Source organism: Plectropomus leopardus, chromosome 18, assembly GCF_026936395.1.
Source record: "Plectropomus leopardus strain MGB_pleo_1.0 chromosome 18, ASM2693639v1, whole genome shotgun sequence".
Taxonomy (NCBI): Eukaryota; Metazoa; Chordata; class Actinopteri; order Perciformes; family Serranidae; genus Plectropomus; species Plectropomus leopardus.
In genome coordinates this window covers 11518022-11539927 of record NC_142193.1, presented here as the reverse complement: position 1 = coordinate 11539927, position 21906 = coordinate 11518022, and the positions used below count along the sequence as shown (strand labels likewise).

The following is a 21906-nucleotide window of genomic DNA, read 5'->3' as shown; positions in this document are numbered from 1 at the left end:
TGAACTGCATCGCTGTTGGGGGCTAGAACTTCAATGAAATTCTCTCAAATCAGAGTTCAATCTCTATACCAAAGAGTATTGACTAGTAACAGACTTTAAAGAAGGTAATAAACATTCTGAAGAGATAAACAGTGTTCCAGATGGGGGAAGTGAGGGATTTTGATATTTTTCTGTATAAATATAGAAAAAAGAAAAAAACATCATCCTCAACCAAGAAAAAAGAGAACAGGAGTGCGTGTAACTGATGTTGAAGTCCAATGGGTTCACAAAGAGTTCACACACTCAAATCTATCAGACGCTCTTTAACTTCTATTCTTCATCTCTATTTTAAGCACAGGGGAGCAGAGTGCTCTGATGTTTTAGCTATGCCTTCCTCAGTGGGGAACCTGAAAAAAATGTAAAAGTTTTCTGATACATTTGGAAAGTATTTTCAGCTAAAAAGTAAATATTTCTGTTAAAAGAAGTCAAATATGAACATTAAATGGTACTTTCCAGCTGTTTTCCTACATTTTATGCTCACATCTCTGGAAGCTCAAATATAGTGGAAACTAGGCAGTTCATCCCTGATCTGGAAAACAGCACATGAAAAGAGGAATCAAATTTTTAGGTCATGGAACTGCTCCAATGTAGTTATTGAACCTCATGGAAAAGTTTGTCAGTGTCATAATATGGTCATAGTTGGAACCTTATTCCTGATGTTGACCCTGTTTCTGTGATCCCCTAATAATTCTATAACCTAACCATTTATCTCTGTTCATGGTCCTGTGGTGGAAAGTAACCAAGTACATTTACTCAAATACTGTACTTAAGTACAATTTTAAGGTACTTGAGGGTGAAATATTAATCTACAGTTTAAACAGTTTTACTTACTTGCAGATTTAGATTGTTTACACAAAATATAACTCAACTAATAAGTGATGAGGTATCACTATAGGTTAATCTACCCAGTATATAAAGTCGTTAAAATATGCTCCACCTTCACCAGCTGCAGCATTAAAATTATACACAGAAGTCAAACACATTCTGCATAATGTTTACTTTTTGTACTTTAAAGGAATACTTCACCTTCCAAATAACCATTTGTGTATCAATTACTCATCCTGTGTTACCTTGAATTCATGAAGAAAACGTAGTTTTTCTTGCATGCCTCCACAACGAACAAAGAATCCAAAAACGAAGAAAATAACTGAAGCAAAAGAGGGCTGCATTTACCAACAGCAAAAGTATATCAAAACATCTGTTTACAAACTCTCACTCAACTCGTGCAGTTAAATGTTGGCAAACTCAGAATTATGTCAGTTGACTTGGATTTGGATGTTCAATACAAATATTCAGCTATTCATTCCTTTTTTTCATATACAACTCAGGAGTTTGATCGGGGTTCGGCAGGATGTTTTAGGTGACAGTGACCTTTACATAATATAGTAAACAAGCCAAGACTGTGTCATATTAAGTTACTGTGAGCTATAAATTCACCATTTCTGAGCAGAAGGCAGAAACTGACTTTATCTCTGGGCCTGACCATTAAAGCCTTTCATCCTCCATGCAGCTGCCTCTGTCTCACTCAGACTCATTGTGTGTCTGGGTCAGCAGCTTCCTGTACCAGAGAGCAGCGTGAAACTGAGATACATCTGGCGACTGAAACATCCCCAGAAGTGCACTGCACACTGAAAAGAAAAAAAATAACCCTAGACTGCTCACTTGAAGAGTCTCAAACAACTGAGTTGAGACTTGAATCATAGACTTTCAGGGGCAGCCCTAGTATTATTCATGTCTCATTTATGTAGTAGTAGTAGTAGTAGTAGTACTTAACAGACAGACAGTCCTTTCTAACAGGGGACTGAACTAAAGCTGAATATTATCTATATGCTCCTCAAAGCCAGTAATTGTACCTCGCTGAGCATGGGAGCTGCTGGTCTACCTCTGCCTCAATCTGTAGTTTGTTAGTGTTATTGTTTTACTTTGGTTAATCAAGGATAACCCATAACACTTTAAAATTCATTTTTAAATAATGCGAAAAGGTATAAGTTGGAACAACTTTATGAGTAATAAACTTAACACATGTGTTCATAAATATGATGACATAATACTTTGACATAACAATTTCTTTGAGATAATGTGGAAAACTTATTACAAATTAACTTGTGTGGGTTATCAACTTAAACTATGAACTTATGCTCATAATTCTGGTAATTAAGTATTTAATAACCATATTTATGAATGCACATTTTTAATTATAATATATACAGTTTATTATAAATAATAAACTTTATTTAGATCACTTTTCATACAAGGAAGGCATATTCTTATTATTCAAAGGGAATTTTAAAGTGTAATGGACTGTTACCATAATTATGAACACATTTTTAAGTTGATTACTAGTAAAAAATTAATTTGGTCCAGCAATTTTCCACATTATTTAAAAGGAATTTCAAAGTGTTAAAACACCAGCATGTTCTCGGTTTTTGGATTCTTTGTTCACTGTTGAGGCATGCGTAAAACAAATTCACAAATTCAACATAACATAGGGTTAGTATCTGAAACATAATTGGAACATAATTTGGGGGGTGAAGTATTCCTTTGGGTTATATTTTGATGCTAATACTTTTGTACTTCAGCAACATTTTGAATGCAGAGCTTTTTCTTTTAAAGCAGTGTTTAAACAGTGTAGTTTTGCTACTTTTACTTTAAATCAGAATACTTCTTCCTTTCCTGCCTGTGTCAGACATTGACCAGCTTTGGATCGGTCTCCATGACACTGATATGCAAATGGACTTCCAATGGACTGACCACACGCCCGTCATCTTCACCCACTGGCACCCCTTTGAACCCAACAACTTCCGCAACACCCTGGAAGATTGCGTCTCCATGTGGGGAGCTGTGAGTGACCCTTCCTTCACCCTCGCACTGACCCCCAGAGTCTGGGGCCTTAATCACCTCAAAGTACTCTCACTGTCAGCAAGTCTCCTCCATGAGAATATATCTAACAGCTGTGTTCTTGCTCTCTGTTTGTGTCTTGCTTACGTGTGCAGGAGGGCCGCTGGGATGACAGCCCTTGTAATATGACTCTGGCCTCCATCTGTAAGAAACCGGGAACAAAGAGTGATGGGAAGCCACAGCACCAGGACTGCAAACAAGTATAACACTTTTTGTCTTAACTGCCACATACTTCAATTTCTCCTTGATGTGCACTGTTTATGCAAGATTACTGGGTTGGTTTTTTTTTTTGTTGGACTAGATACTTTTTTTTAGCTTCTCCATGTCTCAGTTTCAGTCCACAAAGACTCTATTCAGATGTCTTGCAGCATTTCTGTGCTCTCATTCCAGCTGCAGACAGACTGCAGTGTTGCTGAGGGCATAATCATTATTCTAAGTATTTCAGCCATTTTTTTCCACCTTTGACTCCTTCTCCCAGCACCCTCCTTTATCTATCACCCTTCCACCCTTTGGCCCACTCGTCCACTCCCAGTCTGTAAGTGTAACATAAATCACTCCTTTATAAAGCCAGAACAGACAAACTGGGCACTCTTCCTTTGGCTGAACACAAACTGTACTTTCCCATGGCCCAAAAAACAAAACACACAAAAGATTATATTCTTTAAGACATGCAAATTTGGACATGTTGTTTGCATCTTCATTCAACAAGTGTGTTCAGTGCATACAAAAAAAAAATACCCCTACTTCTTGTACCCACGTGGTGAATTCAACCCCATCTGGAGGATCCATCTTCATCTGTGTCTGATTTCCCAGATCATAATTCTCTCCATATGAGATGGTAAAAAGCCTCTCATACCTGACTTGCCCCTACCTGACCATCACTGCCAAGTGGACAGTGTCGGGTTTCATGTGTGACAGAGAGGATAATCATAGTGTGTTTGTGTATCTTTTGTGCGCTTTTTTTTGCCAGGCGTTGATTTATGGTGTAAGCGATCTGACGAGTCGTGCTGTTTCTCAGCTGTACCATCCAACAGAGATCTTTCTATGGTCTGTTTGGTGAGATGAATCTCTACCCGTCTCCCTGGGGAGCGAGGCATCATGGGTGGTAATGTGACGGGGGTCATTTGGCATGGCACATGCTGCAGAGCCCTGCTGTGGTGCGGTTTGCCTCCAGCAGATGAGCTAACTTCACGCAACATGTGAAACAACAGCGACAGAAAGCCAGCTGACCGCTTCAGCAACATTACACCACATGATCCCCATCCAGCGCTGGGGTCATTACTCAAAAAATGAAACTGATTGCTCGTCACTGTAATACTGTCATCTTACTCACTAACTGGTTGCATTTTTCTGATTTATACTTTGGAAGATTTCTTTTTCAGCATAGCTCAGCAGCCTCATGTATGAATAAACAAAGAGATGACACAACACTGATGTCTGGTGTCAGAAGTGGCCTGCGGCGGAGGCAGCTGCTAAGGGCCCCTCAGTCATCAGGGGGCCCACACAATTATTGAAAATATGAGGTCTTTCTGTTTAGTGAATTTTTTTTAAAGACACAGACCCTGATTTTATCCAAATGCACCTCCTTAGCTAGAAATGTTTGATTCTAAAAATGTTCTGAGAATGTTACGATGCAATGTCTTGGTTATGTTTTGAGCGGGAAGGCTTCATTTAGTTTCCAAAATGTTCTTCGGGGTAACGTTTTTTTGTTTTTATTTTTATGTTCCCAGAATATTATTATTTGAGAGTAGTTTAACATGCTTTGAAGTCATTATACAAATATATTTTGCTAACATTTTACAGAAGTAGTGTAACCATAGTTACTGTGCTAATTATATTATGGGATTATTTGGATTATTATTTAAGTCACCATAAAAGTTTATCTTGTTGCAGAATGTTGTGAAAAGAGGAATATTTTACCCAAAGTAATTACACATTTGTATTTTGGTTTTACAGAATTAAAATGAATTATTGCATACAGGAATTAATTTTTTAAATAATTTCTATTATTTTATCTATACATGCATATATATGTAATTTCAAATTGCTATTTCAACTTCCCTTAACTTCAAGTAATTAACAGAGAATTATCATCTGAATCTGCATCTTTTTCATTGGCTTTAATAAGCTTTCACAGTGAGTTTGAGCTGTTTGTTTAGCTGCCCAACCATAACAGTGTTGGTTCACTCTCATCACTCTCACAGTGTTGTTTTTGGCCACAGCAGGCAGCTGTTTTCAGCGAAAAAGCCACTGTACACAGCCTGCTCAGCACCAAACAGCAGACAGACACAGTTAGAGACTGGCTGGTGAACATAGTGGAACATTTATCAGCTAAAGAGAGAGATGTTTCCCTCAGGAGTTGGTTGAGACCAAAAACAGGGCTGAATGATGATGTTGCTAGGTAACGGCTGAATGTAAAGCTGTAAATGTTTGCCAACAAGTTCGTCAAATCAACTTTTAAAGGTGATATGTCAATGTTGCATTTGCGGCTTGTTTTCTCTGCCCCTATAAGAGGAGAGTAAATGTTATAAAAGGCTCATTTTTAGTTATGCATTTTACATAAGTAAGACACTGCTGTTTTAACACTGTTTAAAAGTATTTGGCTCTCCTAAGAACATTTTTCACGGGTTTGTGTGATAAAGTCAAAATAGTGGAAATACTTTCACCAACAAAAATTTGATATATTGCTTGTTTTCAAATGATTTAGGACCTGAATATAATTTTTGGATTGTTCAGCATCTGTGTCATTTATTAGAGAGACAAAAAAAATGAATTGACAATGGACATACGGCATAGATCAGGTGTGGTGTTTCATAGCATTACTGGTTGATTCTACTTAAAATACTTCTCAAGACATGTTGCTGAGAACATGCTATAAGTCGACAATGGTGTAATACAGGAAAGGGGGGATTGGAAGGAGTGTTTAGGAGATGTGAGTTTCAGCAGATCAAACCTCTCCAGCAGCTGTAATCTTTGAGGTTTTTGTCTGGATGCCAAAAGTGGCTGTGCAAAAAGCCCGAGGTTGGGCTTATTCACACAAAGCTGTATACGAACTGTCTCTCACCATCGTTCTTTTGCAAAACCTCACCCCTCATGACCTTCTGCGTGTTGGCTCGCTCTGCATCTGTACACGTCTGCAACTACAGTCGGCCTACAAGGGCTGTCAGGAGGGACTGAGGCCAGAGAGCAGTTATTTCTGCGTGTCAGGACATGGTCTTTTTATTCTGCTTTATACAGCTGACTGGTGGAAGTGGACTCAATTCTGTTTTGACTGTTGAAATGGCACTCAAATTGTTTTTGAGAGACACTATTTATGTTTTGTGTGTGCAGAGGAGGATATGTTTTAGGTCTTGTTTACTTGTCTGTCTGTGAGTTTTTTCCTGAACTTCTTGGTCAAACACATTTCTTTCACATATCCAGAATACCCCAACGCCCAAAAGAGTTTTGTGTTATATGATTCTCCATTTTCCTGTAACTGTTCCAATTTTTTGTTGGCCTGTAAATTGCCTTAGTTCCTAAACTTTGCCTGGGTAGGCAGTGCCACTGAAACATGACCAATTTAAGTGCCTGACTCACTTGAAATTTGCACCATCCTTTCATCCACAGAGCACCAGTATTGCTGGGATTTAGACGGCATCCAACAATCTGCATAATTCTCTGTCACGATGTGTTTTTTGATGAACATCCAGATTCAGATTTTAAATGATTAAATTAGCCATTTGAAAGTGTAGCACATTCTTGTAGACACTCTTTGAATTGTTTATTTTTATGCCTCTGCGTTGGCGACAGCCAGAGGCTTTATGATTTCAGGTTGTACATACATACGTTGATATCTCAGAAACCTCTTGAGGGAATAACTTCAAATTTGGCACAAATGTCCACTTGGACTCAACAAGAACTGATTAAAATGTGTTGGTCAAAGGTCACAGGCCAAGGCTACTGTGACCTCGTAATATCTCAAGAACACTTTTAGGGAATTTCTTCAAATTTGGCAGAATCATCCACTTGAAATCGACAATGAACTGATTGGATTTTGGTGGTCAAAGATCAAGGTCACTGTGACCCTGTGTTTGTCTCATTCTCACAAATGTGGTATCTCAAGAACACATGAGGAAATCATTTCTAATTATGGCCATAACTCAAAAGTTTATTTACTAATAATAACAAGATCTCACACAATCATCTAATAGGTCAACACGATGAAGTGCTGACATTTTGTATCCAAAGTTCAAAGGTCGTTTTCAGTGTGACATCTTGCTGTTCTGCAAAAAAACCTCATCTGGCCATTACTAAACGTTATAACTCAGGAACAGAAAGGGAGAAATTTGGTCTGATACTGAATTCGTGACACTAATCTAATCTAATAAAAACTGTGATGACTGTATAGATCTTCTGTGCTGCCTGCTTGAAGATATGTTTGAGGCATCCGCATTTAAGTTTTTGCAGCAACATTTGAACTTGTCTATCTTCAGGTCTTGATATGAGGCTGGACAGACATGGATATAAACTGCAACAATGAGGCATATAACCGCAAGTCTGTAATTTTAGATTTTTTTAAAAATGTTTTTTTCATTTCATTTCTATATCCTACTCCCCTCTTCTTAGGGCTGGAAGTGGCACAGTCCAGCTTGTTACTGGGTTGGAGAAGATCTGTCTACCTTTGATGAGGCCAGGAAGTCCTGTGAGGACCAAGGAGCTGCCCTTGTTACCATCACAAATCGGTGCGCACAGTAACACACACATACAATGACACACACACACAGACATTACAGTGTGTTTTGTCAGTGCTGCCTTACTAAAGGTCCATGTTGAATCTAAAGGTTCGAGCAGGCGTTCGCCAACAGCCTGGTGTTTGGTCGCTCTGGTGATTCCTTCTGGATTGGTCTCCATGACCAGGGCAGCCCCGGGTCTTTCCACTGGCTCAGCGGGGATGAAGTGTCCTACACCAACTGGAATCGTGACCAGCCAGGTACAAGTTAAATATGTCATGTTTGTATGAGTGTGATTTGCAGAATGACCAGATTTGTGTTGTTACAGTATCTTCTTTACACACTGCAGATTCATTTATTCCTGTAGCTGTGATGGGTTCACTTCTATAGCTGGAGATTTTCAGCAAGAGGTCCAGTCTGAGCCAGAAAAATTTTGGATTTAATCTACAAAGACGAAACTGGATTGGTCCCAGGTGTTTTTCTTGGGCCAAAAATACAGACTTGCAACTCCTCTTATCCTGATTTGGCTATAACACAGCTTTGATTAGCTGACAATCTGCAAAAATGATCAGCAGCAGTCAAACCCAGCCAACGGGGGTTTGTTTTGATTTAAATTTAATGCATCAGAATTAGACCAGTTTGTTTAGGAAAATGTAAACCGTGTTTTGTCCTCCAACTTGTGGTAACCACAGGAATGTGGGAGCAAACAAGATAGAATACTCCTTGAGAAATTCAGGCCATTATGGATTTTGGATTCTCCATAATTTCTAAACCAGACATTGCGACATACAAAAAAACAAAAAACAGTTGTGGGTGAGTCTTATGGCTTTAGAGATCGATCCAAAGATATGAACCGTCTGACCTTAGCACAGATTATAGCTCAACTTTTTTTGTTGCTCTTGTGGACTTGGCTGGTTAAAGGACCTCTCTGACATTTTTTTACTTTATCTGTAGATTTTTGTCACATAATAACATCTCCAGTGCAAACATGTAATTTATTCACATGATATTCATAAATTCAACACCCAAGGTTGCATCTGTGACCCAGTAGTAGCAGAACGACACATTACAGTTGAATCCCAACACCACTATTTGATCTCTTTAAGGCTCCAAAGCCTGTGATTGTAAGTGGTGGCATTTACTCAATCACTGTATTTAAGTACACATTTTAGGTTCTTTTACGTCATTTGAGTATTTTGATCTCACGCCACTTTCTACTTCTACTCTGCTACATTTCAGAGGGAAATATTGTCCTTTTTACTTCACTACAAGTCCTTGAAGACATTAGTTACTAGTTGCTTTGCAAATTAAGATGTTGCTCACAAACCACCTGAAAATTTACAAGTACAGCTGAAACCATAAATTGATCGATTACAAAACTAATTGGCAGCTATTTGGTGGTGGCTGTGGCTTGCAGGTTGTCCACTAATTGGAGGGTTGTGGGTTCGATCATCGACTCCTTCAGTCAAAAGTGAATAAAAATATAAACTTTAGTGTTCACTCAAAGGGCCACATAACTGCAGTGCTTTTCTTTGGACCTCAGATTAACAACCGTAGAATGATGCTTATTTTTGTTTCTCTTAGAGGAAGACACTCACTAGGATGTCCCTGACCATTGTCTGGCTTATAGACAGATGACAAGTAATTCACAGAGAATCAAACTGACAAGTACTGGCTTTAAGGAGTCACAAAAAGGAGCAAATGTCATTCTTCTCATTGAGGCCCTTGGGTGACACAGTGTTTAGAGTGTAGATTCAGACGTCTAAGAGAAGGGTGTTGATGTCTCCCCTCCTCTCCGTGGGAGTCAGACATTTCTGCTCACAGTGTAACTGCTGAGAGAGACAACAGTGTGGTTCATTAGACAGAAGAGGTTAGCCACGCAGCTCTTTTGGTTTTTGTTGGTACTTTTGTGTTCTAAGACCTTTTTTTGAGGGGTTTGGAAGTTTTGCCTCTGTAAACACGTCCACAGGGGCTTAAGAGCATCACATTGTTGGTTTTACATGAGATGATACCTTTGATAACAAAATCTCTTGGTTTTTGCAAATAAAGTTAAATTGTTGACAGTTAGCACACTTCTAGTCCCTGTTTGCAGTTAACGTTGCCCCTGTTTTGATAAAAGTTTAATGCAGCATCCAACACTTATAATTGTCTAATAAAAACGTGTATAATCGCATTTTCCGCACATTTCCCCCCCTCTGCATCATCCCTCTATTTCCACACATTTCATCAGTGTAGCGTCTTCCTCTTTCTCTCTCCGCTCACCTACATTTCACCCTGTATCTATTTCAGTCAAAGTCAGTGGCGGCTGCGTTTCCATGGCGACGGGATTCGCAACAGGTCTGTGGGAGGTGAGGGAGTGTGCGTCATCCAAGGCGAAATTCATCTGCCGTCACAACCAGGACACGTCTCTGAGCCCCGAGCCCCCCGTCCCTCAGCCCACCCCGAGCCTCAGTGGTGCCTGTCCCAACGGCTGGAAGAGCAACAGCAACCTGCGCTACTGTTACAAGGTTCAGCCAGTCTTACACCTTTGCTACTCTGCTGGTTTCACTCACACTGTGGCCTTAACCTTTTCTCATTTAAGTGTGAAAGCATCAGGTTGTAGATGTAGATTTTTTTCAGTTTCTCCATTTGAATACAGATAAATTAGAAAATAGCTAATGCAGAGCGTAATCCTCATCAGACAATAGGCGCTGGGTTTTGAGATTGCATTTCGGCCAATGTGTTTCATCTCTTTTGCTCTCCACACGGGCTGTTTCCCTACAGGCAAGAAAAGCTCATTCAAACGTGATTGGTCGATGCTACTCAACAACTACTACTACAAATGGAAACCAGAATTCTTCCAATACCAAAATTTTGTCCTGTTGCCTCAAGATTCTGCATACATATGAAAATATCCATTTTCATAGATTATTCTTAATACTAATTGCATTTTTACTGTAGTCACACCTTTATCCCCTGTGTGCAGGTGTTTCATTCCTCACATCTGGAGCAGAAGCTGAGCTGGCTGCAGGCTCACCTGTCCTGCCGGAGTCACGGAGCCAACCTGCTGAGTATCACCAGCCCTGAAGAGGAGCAGTTTGTTCTGCAGGTCCTCCATGAGGCCTTCGGGTGGGTGTGCATCTGACCAGGTGACATGAGATGTAACATGACAAAGATGAGGATGAGGAACATGATGATGATTATGATGATAAGGAGGAGGGCGAGGACGATGGCGATGATGACAACAATGATGATGATGATGATGATGATGATGTTGCCCACAGGGAGTCAGAGGAACATGAGCAGCACTGGTTCTGGATTGGACTGAACCGCAGGAACCCGATGGATAATGGCAGCTGGAAGTGGAGTGATGGACTGGCTGTGAGTAAAGTTACTGTGAAGACTAACTGTGTACAGATGCTGCATTTAAAAAAAATGCTGAAAGCAAAATTTGTTTTTTTTCTCTCAGTTCACGTACCAGAACTTTGGCCGCTACTACTACAACATCCGGCAATGTGCTGCAGCAGACTTGGGCACGATGACCTGGCTGGCCATGCACTGTGACTCAGAGTTAGATTGGATCTGCAAGATCCCCAGAGGTACTACAACACTCAACCTTTTTTGGGCCCATTTAGAAAGCCCTACACTGTGTTGGTACAGTAGCACATCTTGTCTTCACTCTTTCCACCTACAGCATCACTCTCTGATTTAAGTCTCTCAAGATTACTTCCCCTTTTTCATTCATCACATTTTGAATGGCTTGAATACACTTTTATCGTGTGTGTGTGTGTGTGTGTGTGTGTGTGTGTGTGTGTGTGTGTGTGTGTGTGTGTTTAGGTACTGTTGAGAAGGAACCAGATGTCACTGAAGGTCAGTCTTGTTTTCTTAGCTTTGAACTTCCCTCAGAATACTGAACTGATCTCCTAAGGGCTTATTTCAAACCCTCCGATTATGTCTCATGACTTTCTTGCCTTCTCCTCTCATCCCTCATCTGTCAGGCGCCACTTCCCCGGAATGGATTGGTTTCCAGGAGGCTGAGTATAAATTTTTTGACCATCGCACCACTTGGGACCAGGCCCAGAGGATTTGCTCTTGGTTTGATTCTTCGCTGGCCTCCGTCCACTCAGCTGCTGAGGAGGCTTTCCTGGCCAAGACTTTACGTGAGGTAGTGCACCATTTATCAATAATTTCATCATTGTTTGTGTGAGTTGATTAAATCCAAAAATGCAATTAATCACTTTTGGTTTAGCAGGCAGTCCAACTCATGAGGGCAAATCCATCAGAAATACCTAACAAGTACCAACCTGTGTGATCTGTGTAATTATTGTGTCTGTATTTTGAATGGCAGCCTTTTCTACAGACAAGCTCTGCCTGGTTAAACGTTTGTGTGGCCTCGACATGCCGTTTCACAGTTTTTCTCTCACTTTCAGATGATAAAGGTGGAGGGTGATAATTGGTGGCTGGGGCTTCACACCTATGAAAATGATGGCCGCTTCCGCTGGTCTGACCACTCTGTGCTCAATTATGTGTCCTGGGCTCTTGGGAGGCCGCACCCGCTCAGCCGTGATCGAAAATGTGTCCACCTGACCGCCAGCAAAGGTGAGAACAGCAGAAGTTAGAGACCTCAAGAGGCTAAATCAAATGCAGTACACAGACATGAGATTGTGTTTTCTATTTCCAAACAGCGGAGTGGGCTGATCGGAAGTGCCACTCTGACCTGCCCTACATTTGTAAGAGAGTGAATGTCACAGGCACCATTCCTCCAACTCCATCACCCCCACACCCACCCGCAGGCTGTCCAGACGGATGGTCCTCCTATCAACATAAGGTAGAGCTACAACACACCAGGGGTCAGATGTATAAAACTGTGTGTAGATTCAAGATGAAAACTGTGTGTACATACAAAGGCAGAAATATGCATGTGCTTTCTGTTCAAATTTCTAAAGCTGTGCGTACGCCTGATTCTATTTCATAAATCTCGGTTATTATAGCACTTTACATGTTTATACAAGTTATTTTCACATTATAACAAGATGTTTTCATATTATAAAGAGAAATATTAAGTCTGTTATAACATGAAAGTATATGTAGTAAATGTAGAAATGGCCTTAAACATCCGTTTGCGTAGTTGTGCCAGCTCCACCACTTATTAGACCTGTCACTGACAAATATAGTGAAGAAAGTGTAATTTCACTGACTATGTCGCTTCAACCCGGTTTTCCAACTGTGCCAGAGCAGCTGTCATTACACACGGCCGTGAATATTTTCAATGTCTGTACCACTAATTCATCACATTTCGGCACCCCATTATTGCAGTAAAATGTCAATCATCATTATTATTAAATGTCAGGAGGATGATCAAAGACTTATTCAGAGCACTCCTGTTGAAAACTAAAAGAAAAATAAAATTCAAAGATCACTAACAGGAAGATGAATGTAAATAAAAGTAATGATCAAATTCATCACGTTGAAATAATTTAAAAGGAACCTTATAATAGTGCCTTTGTTTGACATTTTAGAGAAGTCTGTGCAGCCTGCAAACATAACACAATCAACGAAATTGGTAAAACACTCTAAAAATGTTTTATCTATCTCTCAATTTATAATTGATCCCCTTTTTATCATACCATCAACTCTGCCGGCTAAAACAATATGTACGCCTACTCTAAAATATGTGTGAGGTGGACACATTCTTACCGCACATTCTTACATTATAAATAGCAGTTTATGTGAAGGAAAAGGCGTACTTATGGTTTTTGTGCGTGCACATTGTTTATGGATCTGGCCCCGGGAGTTCAGCATAATGCAACTATTATGTTGTTAACATGATGCAGGATTTCCAGAATGCTTAAAATAAGTGTACCATACAGGGAGTCAAGCTTCTATCCTGAGCACTCTTTTTTTTTATGTGTGCATTGACATTTGGTGTTTCTGTAGTGTTTCAGAGTATTTGATCAGTCACCCCGAGTCACATGGTCTGCATCCAAGTTGAAATGTGAAACGCAGGGAGGTGTTCTGGCAGTGGTGTCCACTCATTTGGAGCAAGGTAATTACAGCAGAGTACAGCCAGTATCCAGTTAACAGCAGGGACGCAGAGGTGGACTCAACTAAAGTTTATGAACTTACCTCTCTATATAAGTGAAGATTTCTTATTTTTTAGTTATAATTATTTTAATATTTAAAGTTATGGTCATAAAATTTTAAAAAAGTATGATCTGACAATGTATATGATAAAGTATGATAGGTTATTTTATGACAATAAAAATAATGCACACATGAGTACTGATGCAATTGAGTCTCCTTCTCACAGCCTTTGTCACCACCCTGCTTCACAATGCCAGCATTGACCTTTGGGTGGGTCTGACCTCAGACTCTAAAGGTCATTTCCAGTGGCCCAAAGCCGGCCTGCTCAGCTACACTAACTGGGCCCCTGGGGAGCCACTCGACAACAGCGGACCACACCACAACAGGACCCCGGTACCCACAGCGCTTACATGTCAGCACACGTGTCATGGTTTAGTCCTCGATGTGTTCCTGCTCTGATGATTTTACTGTCACCTCTCAGGGAAACTGTGTGGCGATGATTCACGGGAACCCACAGAAGGACACGGGCATGTGGGCCTCCCGAGCCTGTGAGATGGAAAGTAATGGCTTCATCTGTCAGAGGCAACAAGGTGTGATATTGAATAATAACAGTGTCTGCTTTAAAAGTGTAGAATATATGCCCCACAAACAAATGACTTTGTTGTTTCTTTAGACTCAGGCATCCCTCCGGCTCCAGCTCTTATCCCTGCCTCCCTGTCGCAGCCTGTGGAGCTGGGTGGAGTGACTTACCGGGTTTTGGAGAAGCGTTTGGACTGGACCGGCGCTCTGCACCTCTGTGAGTCTCTGAATGGGACTCTGGCCATAGTGAGGGATCCCTACCAGCAGGCGTACCTCACACTGCTGATCAACAGCCTGCGCCGGCCGGCCTGGATCGGTCTCTACAATTATGGAGTGAGCCTATTAACTTACAGTGTTATCTCATTAGAATATTAACAGGGTTACACGAGTGTTTTCCCAGCTAAGAGGACATTGCAGTGAATTATTACTTATATTTTTATGTATCAAGGGGCGGAGCTTCACCTGGATGGGTGAAGAAGAAGTGTCGTATACAAACTGGAAAGATGGGGAGCCCCATCAGACGGCAGGATGTGGTCACATGACCACTACTGGCCAGTGGACTGTGACTCCCTGTGATGCTAAAATGGAGGCTGCTATCTGTCAAATTGGGGGTATGTGTGTGTAATATAAAAAGTTCACAAAACTACACACATCTAGACAATAAACGCTAGGTGTTAGACAAAGGCCATGCAAGAGACGAATAAACCGAGTCCACACATGAAGCTCGAATAGTGATTTAATTAAATACTTATGGGAACATAGTCTAATGTGCAGACTCTGTTTTTTGTCGTGTCTGTGATGTCAACCTAAGAAATATTAATGAACATGTTGCACAAATGCACATAACAAATCACTAAAAGACTAAAAAACCTTATCAGCAATTTTCCCTGAAAACACGTCAGCATTTAGTATTGTAAATAATATGGTTTTTCTTTTCTTTTTTTAAAAATGCCAGAGGAGCCAGTGCTTCACGAATGGATCTACCCCGGCCAGTGCCCACACTCTCTGGGAGAGTGGGCGTGGGTCCCTTTCAGAAACCACTGTTACGCCTTCAACCTGCAAAGTCTTCGACTGCAGCAGGATGCACGCACATCCTGTAAAAAAGGTAGAGTTTCCAAAGTTCCTTTCACACTTCCAGCATTCTCTTGTTATGCTGCCCATTAGGGCTGGATGACTTTTATTTTTAATCCTAATTTTGGCTTCCAATCATGATGAAAAACATGATAATTGAGATAAAAATATTGTGCCACATTGTGTTTTGCAAGGATGCTCTCATTTTATCTCGTGTTAGAAATCAAATGCACCCGTTTTCTTTACAGATGTGCGCTTAGTGATGCAAACTTGGCAACTTACTTGTTAGATTTAGCAACTTTTTCAGACACTCATAATGACTAAATTTCTAAAAAATGACTAGAAGGTGATTTGGCAAAAAGCATTACATATAGTAAATATTGTTTAATATCAGTAATGCCTATAATCTTTATAATAATAATAATAATAATTATTATTATTATTATTATTATATATATATATATATATAAATAAACACTTAATATTTGTGTGTGTGTGATTTATATTTTTTTATTTGTCTCTTTTTGTTACATTTAGCTTTTTAATGTTTTTTTTAGTTGAATTATATTTAAAGTTCAACAAAATCCACTGTTAAAAAGACAAGTTATTTTAAATGTCAACAAATGGTTCAACAAAGTAACCATGTTAAATAATTATATATTTTGATATTATCCAAAACAACCTTGGTTATTATTTCTGCCACATCAAGCATCCCTACTACCCGACCAGCTTATGATACTGAACTGAAAGTCAATTAAGTGGAACACTTCTGACCTTCTCTGCTGCAAACATAATTGACAAAATATATCAATATCTCTAAATTTAGAGGTGTTTTTCATTGAGCTGGCTGCACCATTGTTAAATCTCATAACACGATCAATTCCCATTTCTCTTTTTGTTCCATCTCTTATGTCTGTATTTTTTTCTTTTTCTCTCTTCCAGTGGGAGCTGAACTTCTCTCTATCTTGGATGAAACGGAGAACGGATTTGTATGGGAACACATCCAGAGCTATGCAGAGCAGGCGCACGGAGCTTGGCTGGGCATCAGCGTGAAAGGTCCAGCAACGTTCCATCTCTCTACTGCAGCAAACTTATTAACCTTCAGATTTTCATTTTAAAAAATCCAAGTTTATTCATTTTAGGCTGATGGTAGTGAAATTATCTCACTTTGCTTGCAGATAATACTCCTTATTTAATAAGTTTTACCTGATTGATTATGAATTCTTTTATCTAACAATCATGAAAGAATTAATTTAAGTAAAGGAAACCTAATTAAGACTGTTTCTCTTCTCTTCTCTCCTCGTGTCAAATAAATGTGATAAAGCAAGGTACATTATCTTGGAAAAGTTAATTCATTTAAGCTGCTTTATTATCTGTTAGTGTAATTAGATAATTAGAGTGAAACACCCTGAAATACACTCGGTAAGCGAATGGGAGGAACAGAATCTAAAACCTCTATGACTAAACAGAAATGTAGGACAGAACATGACATGACAAATTAGCTCTTCTTCAGATAAAATTAATAAACGGTTCTGCTTGAGTGTGTTTGAAGCTCCTCTGAGTGTGTGTGTGTGCATGTGCTCCTGCTGCAGGTAGAGGTCTAGTGTGGAGCGAGGACACAGAGATGTCATACACCAACTGGGAGGCGCATGATGTTGCCTTCTCTGTTCTGTCTCCAAATTCCTGCTTCTGGATCCAGAGCAACAGTGGTCTGTGGAAGCCGGGCTCCTGCAGAAATCGCACGCATGGAGTCATCTGCAAACTTCCTCGCAGTAAGCACACACAAGACCACTGTAGCGAAAAGGAAATCATCCTCAGAACCTCAGTTCAAAGAGATTTACATACAAAAGAGAAGTGTAAACCCTTCAAGTGATTATAGTGTTAGCAAAAATAAATAATAAAACAACAATAGAATAATATATATTTCTAAGTTTAAAGACACAGTGAAACAACCTGAGAAATCATCAAGTAGAGGATGAGTAGAGTCAATTTTTACTAACTGTCCCTTCCTCCATTTGCAGTTATTGAATCTTCGCCTGTAACATGTAAGTATTTTTATCTGTTGCCATTTTATTCTCTTCAAACTTAAAGAACCGTTCACCCCCAAATCAAAAATACATATTTTTTAATGCCACTACAACGATGGTAGCCGAGGTCGGAGGCAGTATGTTTTTGGGTCGTCTGTATGTACGTCCCATTCTTGTGAATGCAATATCTCAGGAATGCCTTGAGGGAATGTCTTCAAACTGAAGACCCACGAATAAATTAATAATAATAAGTTTAATTTTGGTCGTCATAGGTCAAAGGTCAAGGTTACTGTGACCTCATCTGTCTCATTCTTGTGAACACGATACAAAGAATGTCTTGAGGGAAATTTTTCAAATTTGGCACAAACATTCGCTTAGGCTTAACAGTGAACTGATTGGAATTATGTGCTCAAAGGTCAAGGTCACCGTGACCCTGGGTCCATCTCATTCTTGTAAATATAATACAAGGCCTTAAGGAAGTTTCTTTAGATTTGAAAAACATCCACTTGGACTCAAGAATGAACTGATTATAATTTGGTGGTTGAGGGTCAGAGTACTTTGTGACATCATAATGCACATTTGGCGCCCTAGGCAAGCTTCTGCTGCCAGAAGCTTGCATCTACTGCTAGCTCACTTAGCACCACTGAGCTAGCTAACATTACAGCTCAGCTAGAGGAGGACGCCATTAATGTTTACATCTCTCACTGTCACGAGCATGAGCCTCTTGTCCATATGTTTGGCAGTTGAAGTTTGGTAGAGAGAAAATAGTTCCGACATAAAACTGCCCCCAACAAGATCTGTGGATAATCTTGAGTAACCGGGTCATGATTTCTGGATAGACAGGTTGCTGTTGAGTTTTTCAGATGTATTTTTTTGGTGCTTTGAGCACCAGAAACAGAGTCCATCTAGTTCCATTATATTGGAGAGGAGGCAGACATCGCTATGGTGGATATCTCCAACACTGGACAACTCACACCAGAACAATTTAGATTGATAAATAGCACTACAGGTAAGAGCTAAAATACGTAATGTTGATTTGGGGGTGAACTGTCCCTTTAATAAAATATCTGTGTTGTAACTTGTAGTGAATTATTTGTACTGATCCTGGCATCCATTTCCCTAGTGGAAAGCGACCACCTGCCCATAGTAATTGTTGTTCTGGTGACGGCCCTGGTGCTGGTGGCACTGGTTGTCGGTGTGATCTACTTGTACCGCCGGCGAACTGTTGGGTCCCGGGGGTCCTATGAAGGGGCCCGCTACAGCCGAACCAACTCCAACCTGGCAGAGCAGATTGAGAAGAACATCCTGGTGTCGGACATGGAGCTGAACGAGCAGGCAGAGTAGCAGAGCGCCTCGGACCACCCAAACGCAGGACTGGACCCGACCTGACACAGGAGAGGTTGATTTCTATGCGCTGACTCAGATACACATTTTTTATTGTTGTTGACTCTTTTGAAACCAAAAAGAAAAAAAAAGATTTTTAAAGTGCTGAAGGGCTGTGTAGAGCGCAGCAGATGTTTAATTTCAAATTGAATCCCCGACTTCTCAATCCTCTTTTGCCAAGACTTAACAGTTCAAGCAATTTCTCTCCAGGCAAATCAGATCCTTCCACATGTACAGCTTTACCCCACAAGTGTTCATGAAGGACATAAATGGATCTACTGGGAATTTAGTTTTTATCGCAGCCGGAAAAGTTCAACATAAATCTGTTTTATGAAATGACTCCTCGCTGTCTTCCCTGGTGCCAATGTAAAGTTTTGCTTGGTGTATATTTCCTTTATTGCTCCCATTTTGATCGAAAGACTTAAAAAGCAAAACAAACCACAGATCGACTCTTAACAAAAACAATTCATCTCTGTCCTCTAAATACACAGTCACAGTCTTCTTCAGGACCAAATTCACTTTGATTTTTTTTCTGTATTGCCATGACAGTATTTACCTGTACTTGAGGTGTTTTTTTGTAATTTCATTGCGTTCATGTCCTTCCCATTGACTTGTCAGGATCTGTGCAGCTGCAGAGAACTGTTACTGATGATGCATGTGTGGTTTTTGTGAGTGTGCCTCTCTCCTCCTCACTGATCTGACACGTCAGCACCAGCTGTCGGACGAGCAGAGGAGGAAGAAGTCCAAATGTGAATATGTGGAGGGTGACAGGGACCGTTACTAGTGGCGACCGTCTGAGGACAGTACACTACAACTGTGCACATTCAACTGAGTTGCTATACTTAGCAAGGTTGCACAAAACACCTTAAATTAAGTTTGACCTTAAATTTCAAGTTAAGGTTTCCTTAAAAGAAATTCAGTTGCATCAAACACCCTCAAGTCTTCTCTTTAAGGGTCCTTAAATGTTCACTTAAGTTTTTAAGATTTTCTCCTTTTCTTGGTATTGTACATAAGGAACCCCTTAAGGTTACTTAAACTGTTGCACAAAAGACCTTACACAAGCACAAGTGCAAATATGGAAATATTTTAAGGGATTCTGTGCAACATCTTTGAAGAAGTCTCTCAGCTCAGGAGAAATTAAGCCTTAAGTGTCATATTTAAGGAGAAAATGTAAGGTGTTTTGTGAGACCACGCCCCTGGTCTTAAATGCAACTACATATTCTTTTTGGTACTGCAAGACTGATGGTTGTCATCAAATGATCAGACTTTCAGCTTCCAGGGCTCCGGGCACATTTTGGCACTTTCTGATTTTATCTTGACCTTATTCAGTCTTAGTCATCCACTTGCCTTCAGTCATCCTCCTTAAGCCAAAGCAAACTTTTGTTTTTTTGGCTCTTCATGTCACCATCTGGTGCTGATTCAGCAATTTTTAAGGGCAGTAATTCTCTTTGTATGCACCATGAAAAAGGGGTTTGCAATTTGATATTATTATGGTGTTCACTATGGAGTTCATAGAGTTTTTCTCTATTTGTCTTTTTAATGATGCAGGTTTCATTATGTGTTTTGACTGAAATGTGGCTGGTACAGACATTTGGAAACTTTCTTTTATGGGATGATTGCCAACACTTGAACCTCTCATTGCCCCACAAAGGAAAACATCCCTCAAGTGAATGACACGGTTGTATATACGAGACCCAAAGAATGTTTTAAAAGTGAATTTCCTAAAAGAAAATCTCCTTCCCATTTTTTCTACGTCATTTAAGGATTTCGCATTTGTATAGCAGAATGACTGCATTTTTTTCTTTTTTCTTTTTTCCCCTCAGCTCTCACTGCTGAGTGCATTTCTGTCTTTCTGCTCGCAAGGAATGCTTTGGAGCCGATTCAGTCGGAGGCTTTTTGGTGTCTCACAGAGCTGCTGTGAAAAAAAACAGCTTTTTTTGCTCCGTGAGTTGGACTAAGATAGAGGGGGAAGGGAGGAGGAGAGGGTGTAAGAAAAGAAGTGTGTGTGTGTGTGTGTGTGTGTGTGTGTGTGTGTGTGTGTGTGTGTGTGTGTGTGTGTGTGCGCAGTCTCCAGCTGTGGAATGTTGAGTCGGCAAGAAGAGCTCAGTGGCACGTCTGGAACCAATCAGAGAAGCAGGGCTCAGGGACATGAAGGGTCAGAAAGAAGAGTGAAAAAAAGTTTTAAAAAAATAGACAGAGGAGAAAAGGGGTAAAAAGGAGGAGTGTGAGGAGGAGTCAGGACGTAGGAAGAGAGGAAGGAAGAGTGTAAAGGGTGCAGTGGTTTGTCCTGGGCTTACCCCGGCCTCTGCTGGTGGTTTTTACTGTACAGGTTTGTTTTTGTCTGCAGTAGATGTGAGCTGATCGAGGTGGTGATGTGAAGGTGTGACGACCCTCTGTGTTTTTCCCAGTGAGATGGTGTGTGAGGCAGGCCGGCTCTTGTCCCTGTGAAGATTAGCTGAAGCACCTGTTCAACTTTTATTTTTGTTTTGAAAGCTTTTGTGTCATTTTTATATGAAATAAATAAAGTCTATGTTCTCAAAACTTCTGCTTTCGCGGTTATCTGTGGCTTAATTCAGAGCTGGGACTAAGTCCTTGTTTTGCAAGGAACAAGTCTTAAGTCTTTGCAATGAAGTCCCAAGTCAAGCTAGACAAGTCCCAAGTCAAGACTCAAGCCAAGACTGACAAGTCCCAAGACTAGACTGACAAGGTCCGAATCAAGTTCCAGTCAAGACAGAGATATTCTGGGTCAAGTTCCAATTCAAGATTGACAAGGTCTGACTCAAAACCCAATCCAAGACTGACAAATCCAGAGTCAAGTCTCAAGTAAGGACCGACAAGTTCTGAGTCAAGTCCCAGTTTATCTCATATAGGAAAACTTTCTTTTTCCCAATTGGCTTGATGGAAGGTTTTAAGTATTTTCAAGTCAAAAGGCTCAAGTAAAAGTGAAGTCATAAGTCACTGGTATTTAGGCTCAAATCAAGTTAGAAGTCTTTTTTTAATTTTTGAGTTTGAAGTCAACAAATTTGTGACTGGAGTTTGACTCCGGGTCAAAGTCATGTGACACGAGTCCACACCTCTGTCGCCGATATTAACTCGTGGAACAATTTCTCATGAAATGTCACAAAGAGAAACAGAGC

At 40.2% G+C, this 21906-nt stretch overlaps 1 protein-coding gene across 1 annotated transcript in view; it reads left to right on the top strand.

The window, feature by feature from the left end:
* mrc2 (mannose receptor, C-type 2) overlaps positions 1 to 21310 on the top strand; it is a 38121-nt gene extending 16811 nt beyond the window's left edge. The window contains exons 8-29 of the mRNA XM_042504849.2: positions 2726 to 2880; positions 3033 to 3137; positions 7543 to 7658; positions 7758 to 7906; positions 9936 to 10153; positions 10612 to 10754; positions 10910 to 11006; positions 11095 to 11224; positions 11463 to 11495; positions 11624 to 11790; positions 12056 to 12224; positions 12311 to 12453; positions 13563 to 13671; positions 13936 to 14102; positions 14191 to 14299; positions 14383 to 14621; positions 14737 to 14899; positions 15244 to 15393; positions 16302 to 16415; positions 16952 to 17131; positions 17381 to 17404; positions 18510 to 21310. Coding sequence (XP_042360783.2) covers positions 2726 to 2880; positions 3033 to 3137; positions 7543 to 7658; positions 7758 to 7906; positions 9936 to 10153; positions 10612 to 10754; positions 10910 to 11006; positions 11095 to 11224; positions 11463 to 11495; positions 11624 to 11790; positions 12056 to 12224; positions 12311 to 12453; positions 13563 to 13671; positions 13936 to 14102; positions 14191 to 14299; positions 14383 to 14621; positions 14737 to 14899; positions 15244 to 15393; positions 16302 to 16415; positions 16952 to 17131; positions 17381 to 17404; positions 18510 to 18730 — 3101 coding nt within the window. The 3' untranslated portion in view covers positions 18731 to 21310. The remainder of the gene's footprint in view (positions 1 to 2725; positions 2881 to 3032; positions 3138 to 7542; positions 7659 to 7757; positions 7907 to 9935; positions 10154 to 10611; positions 10755 to 10909; positions 11007 to 11094; positions 11225 to 11462; positions 11496 to 11623; positions 11791 to 12055; positions 12225 to 12310; positions 12454 to 13562; positions 13672 to 13935; positions 14103 to 14190; positions 14300 to 14382; positions 14622 to 14736; positions 14900 to 15243; positions 15394 to 16301; positions 16416 to 16951; positions 17132 to 17380; positions 17405 to 18509) is intronic.
* The last annotated feature ends 596 nt before the right edge of the window (positions 21311 to 21906 follow it).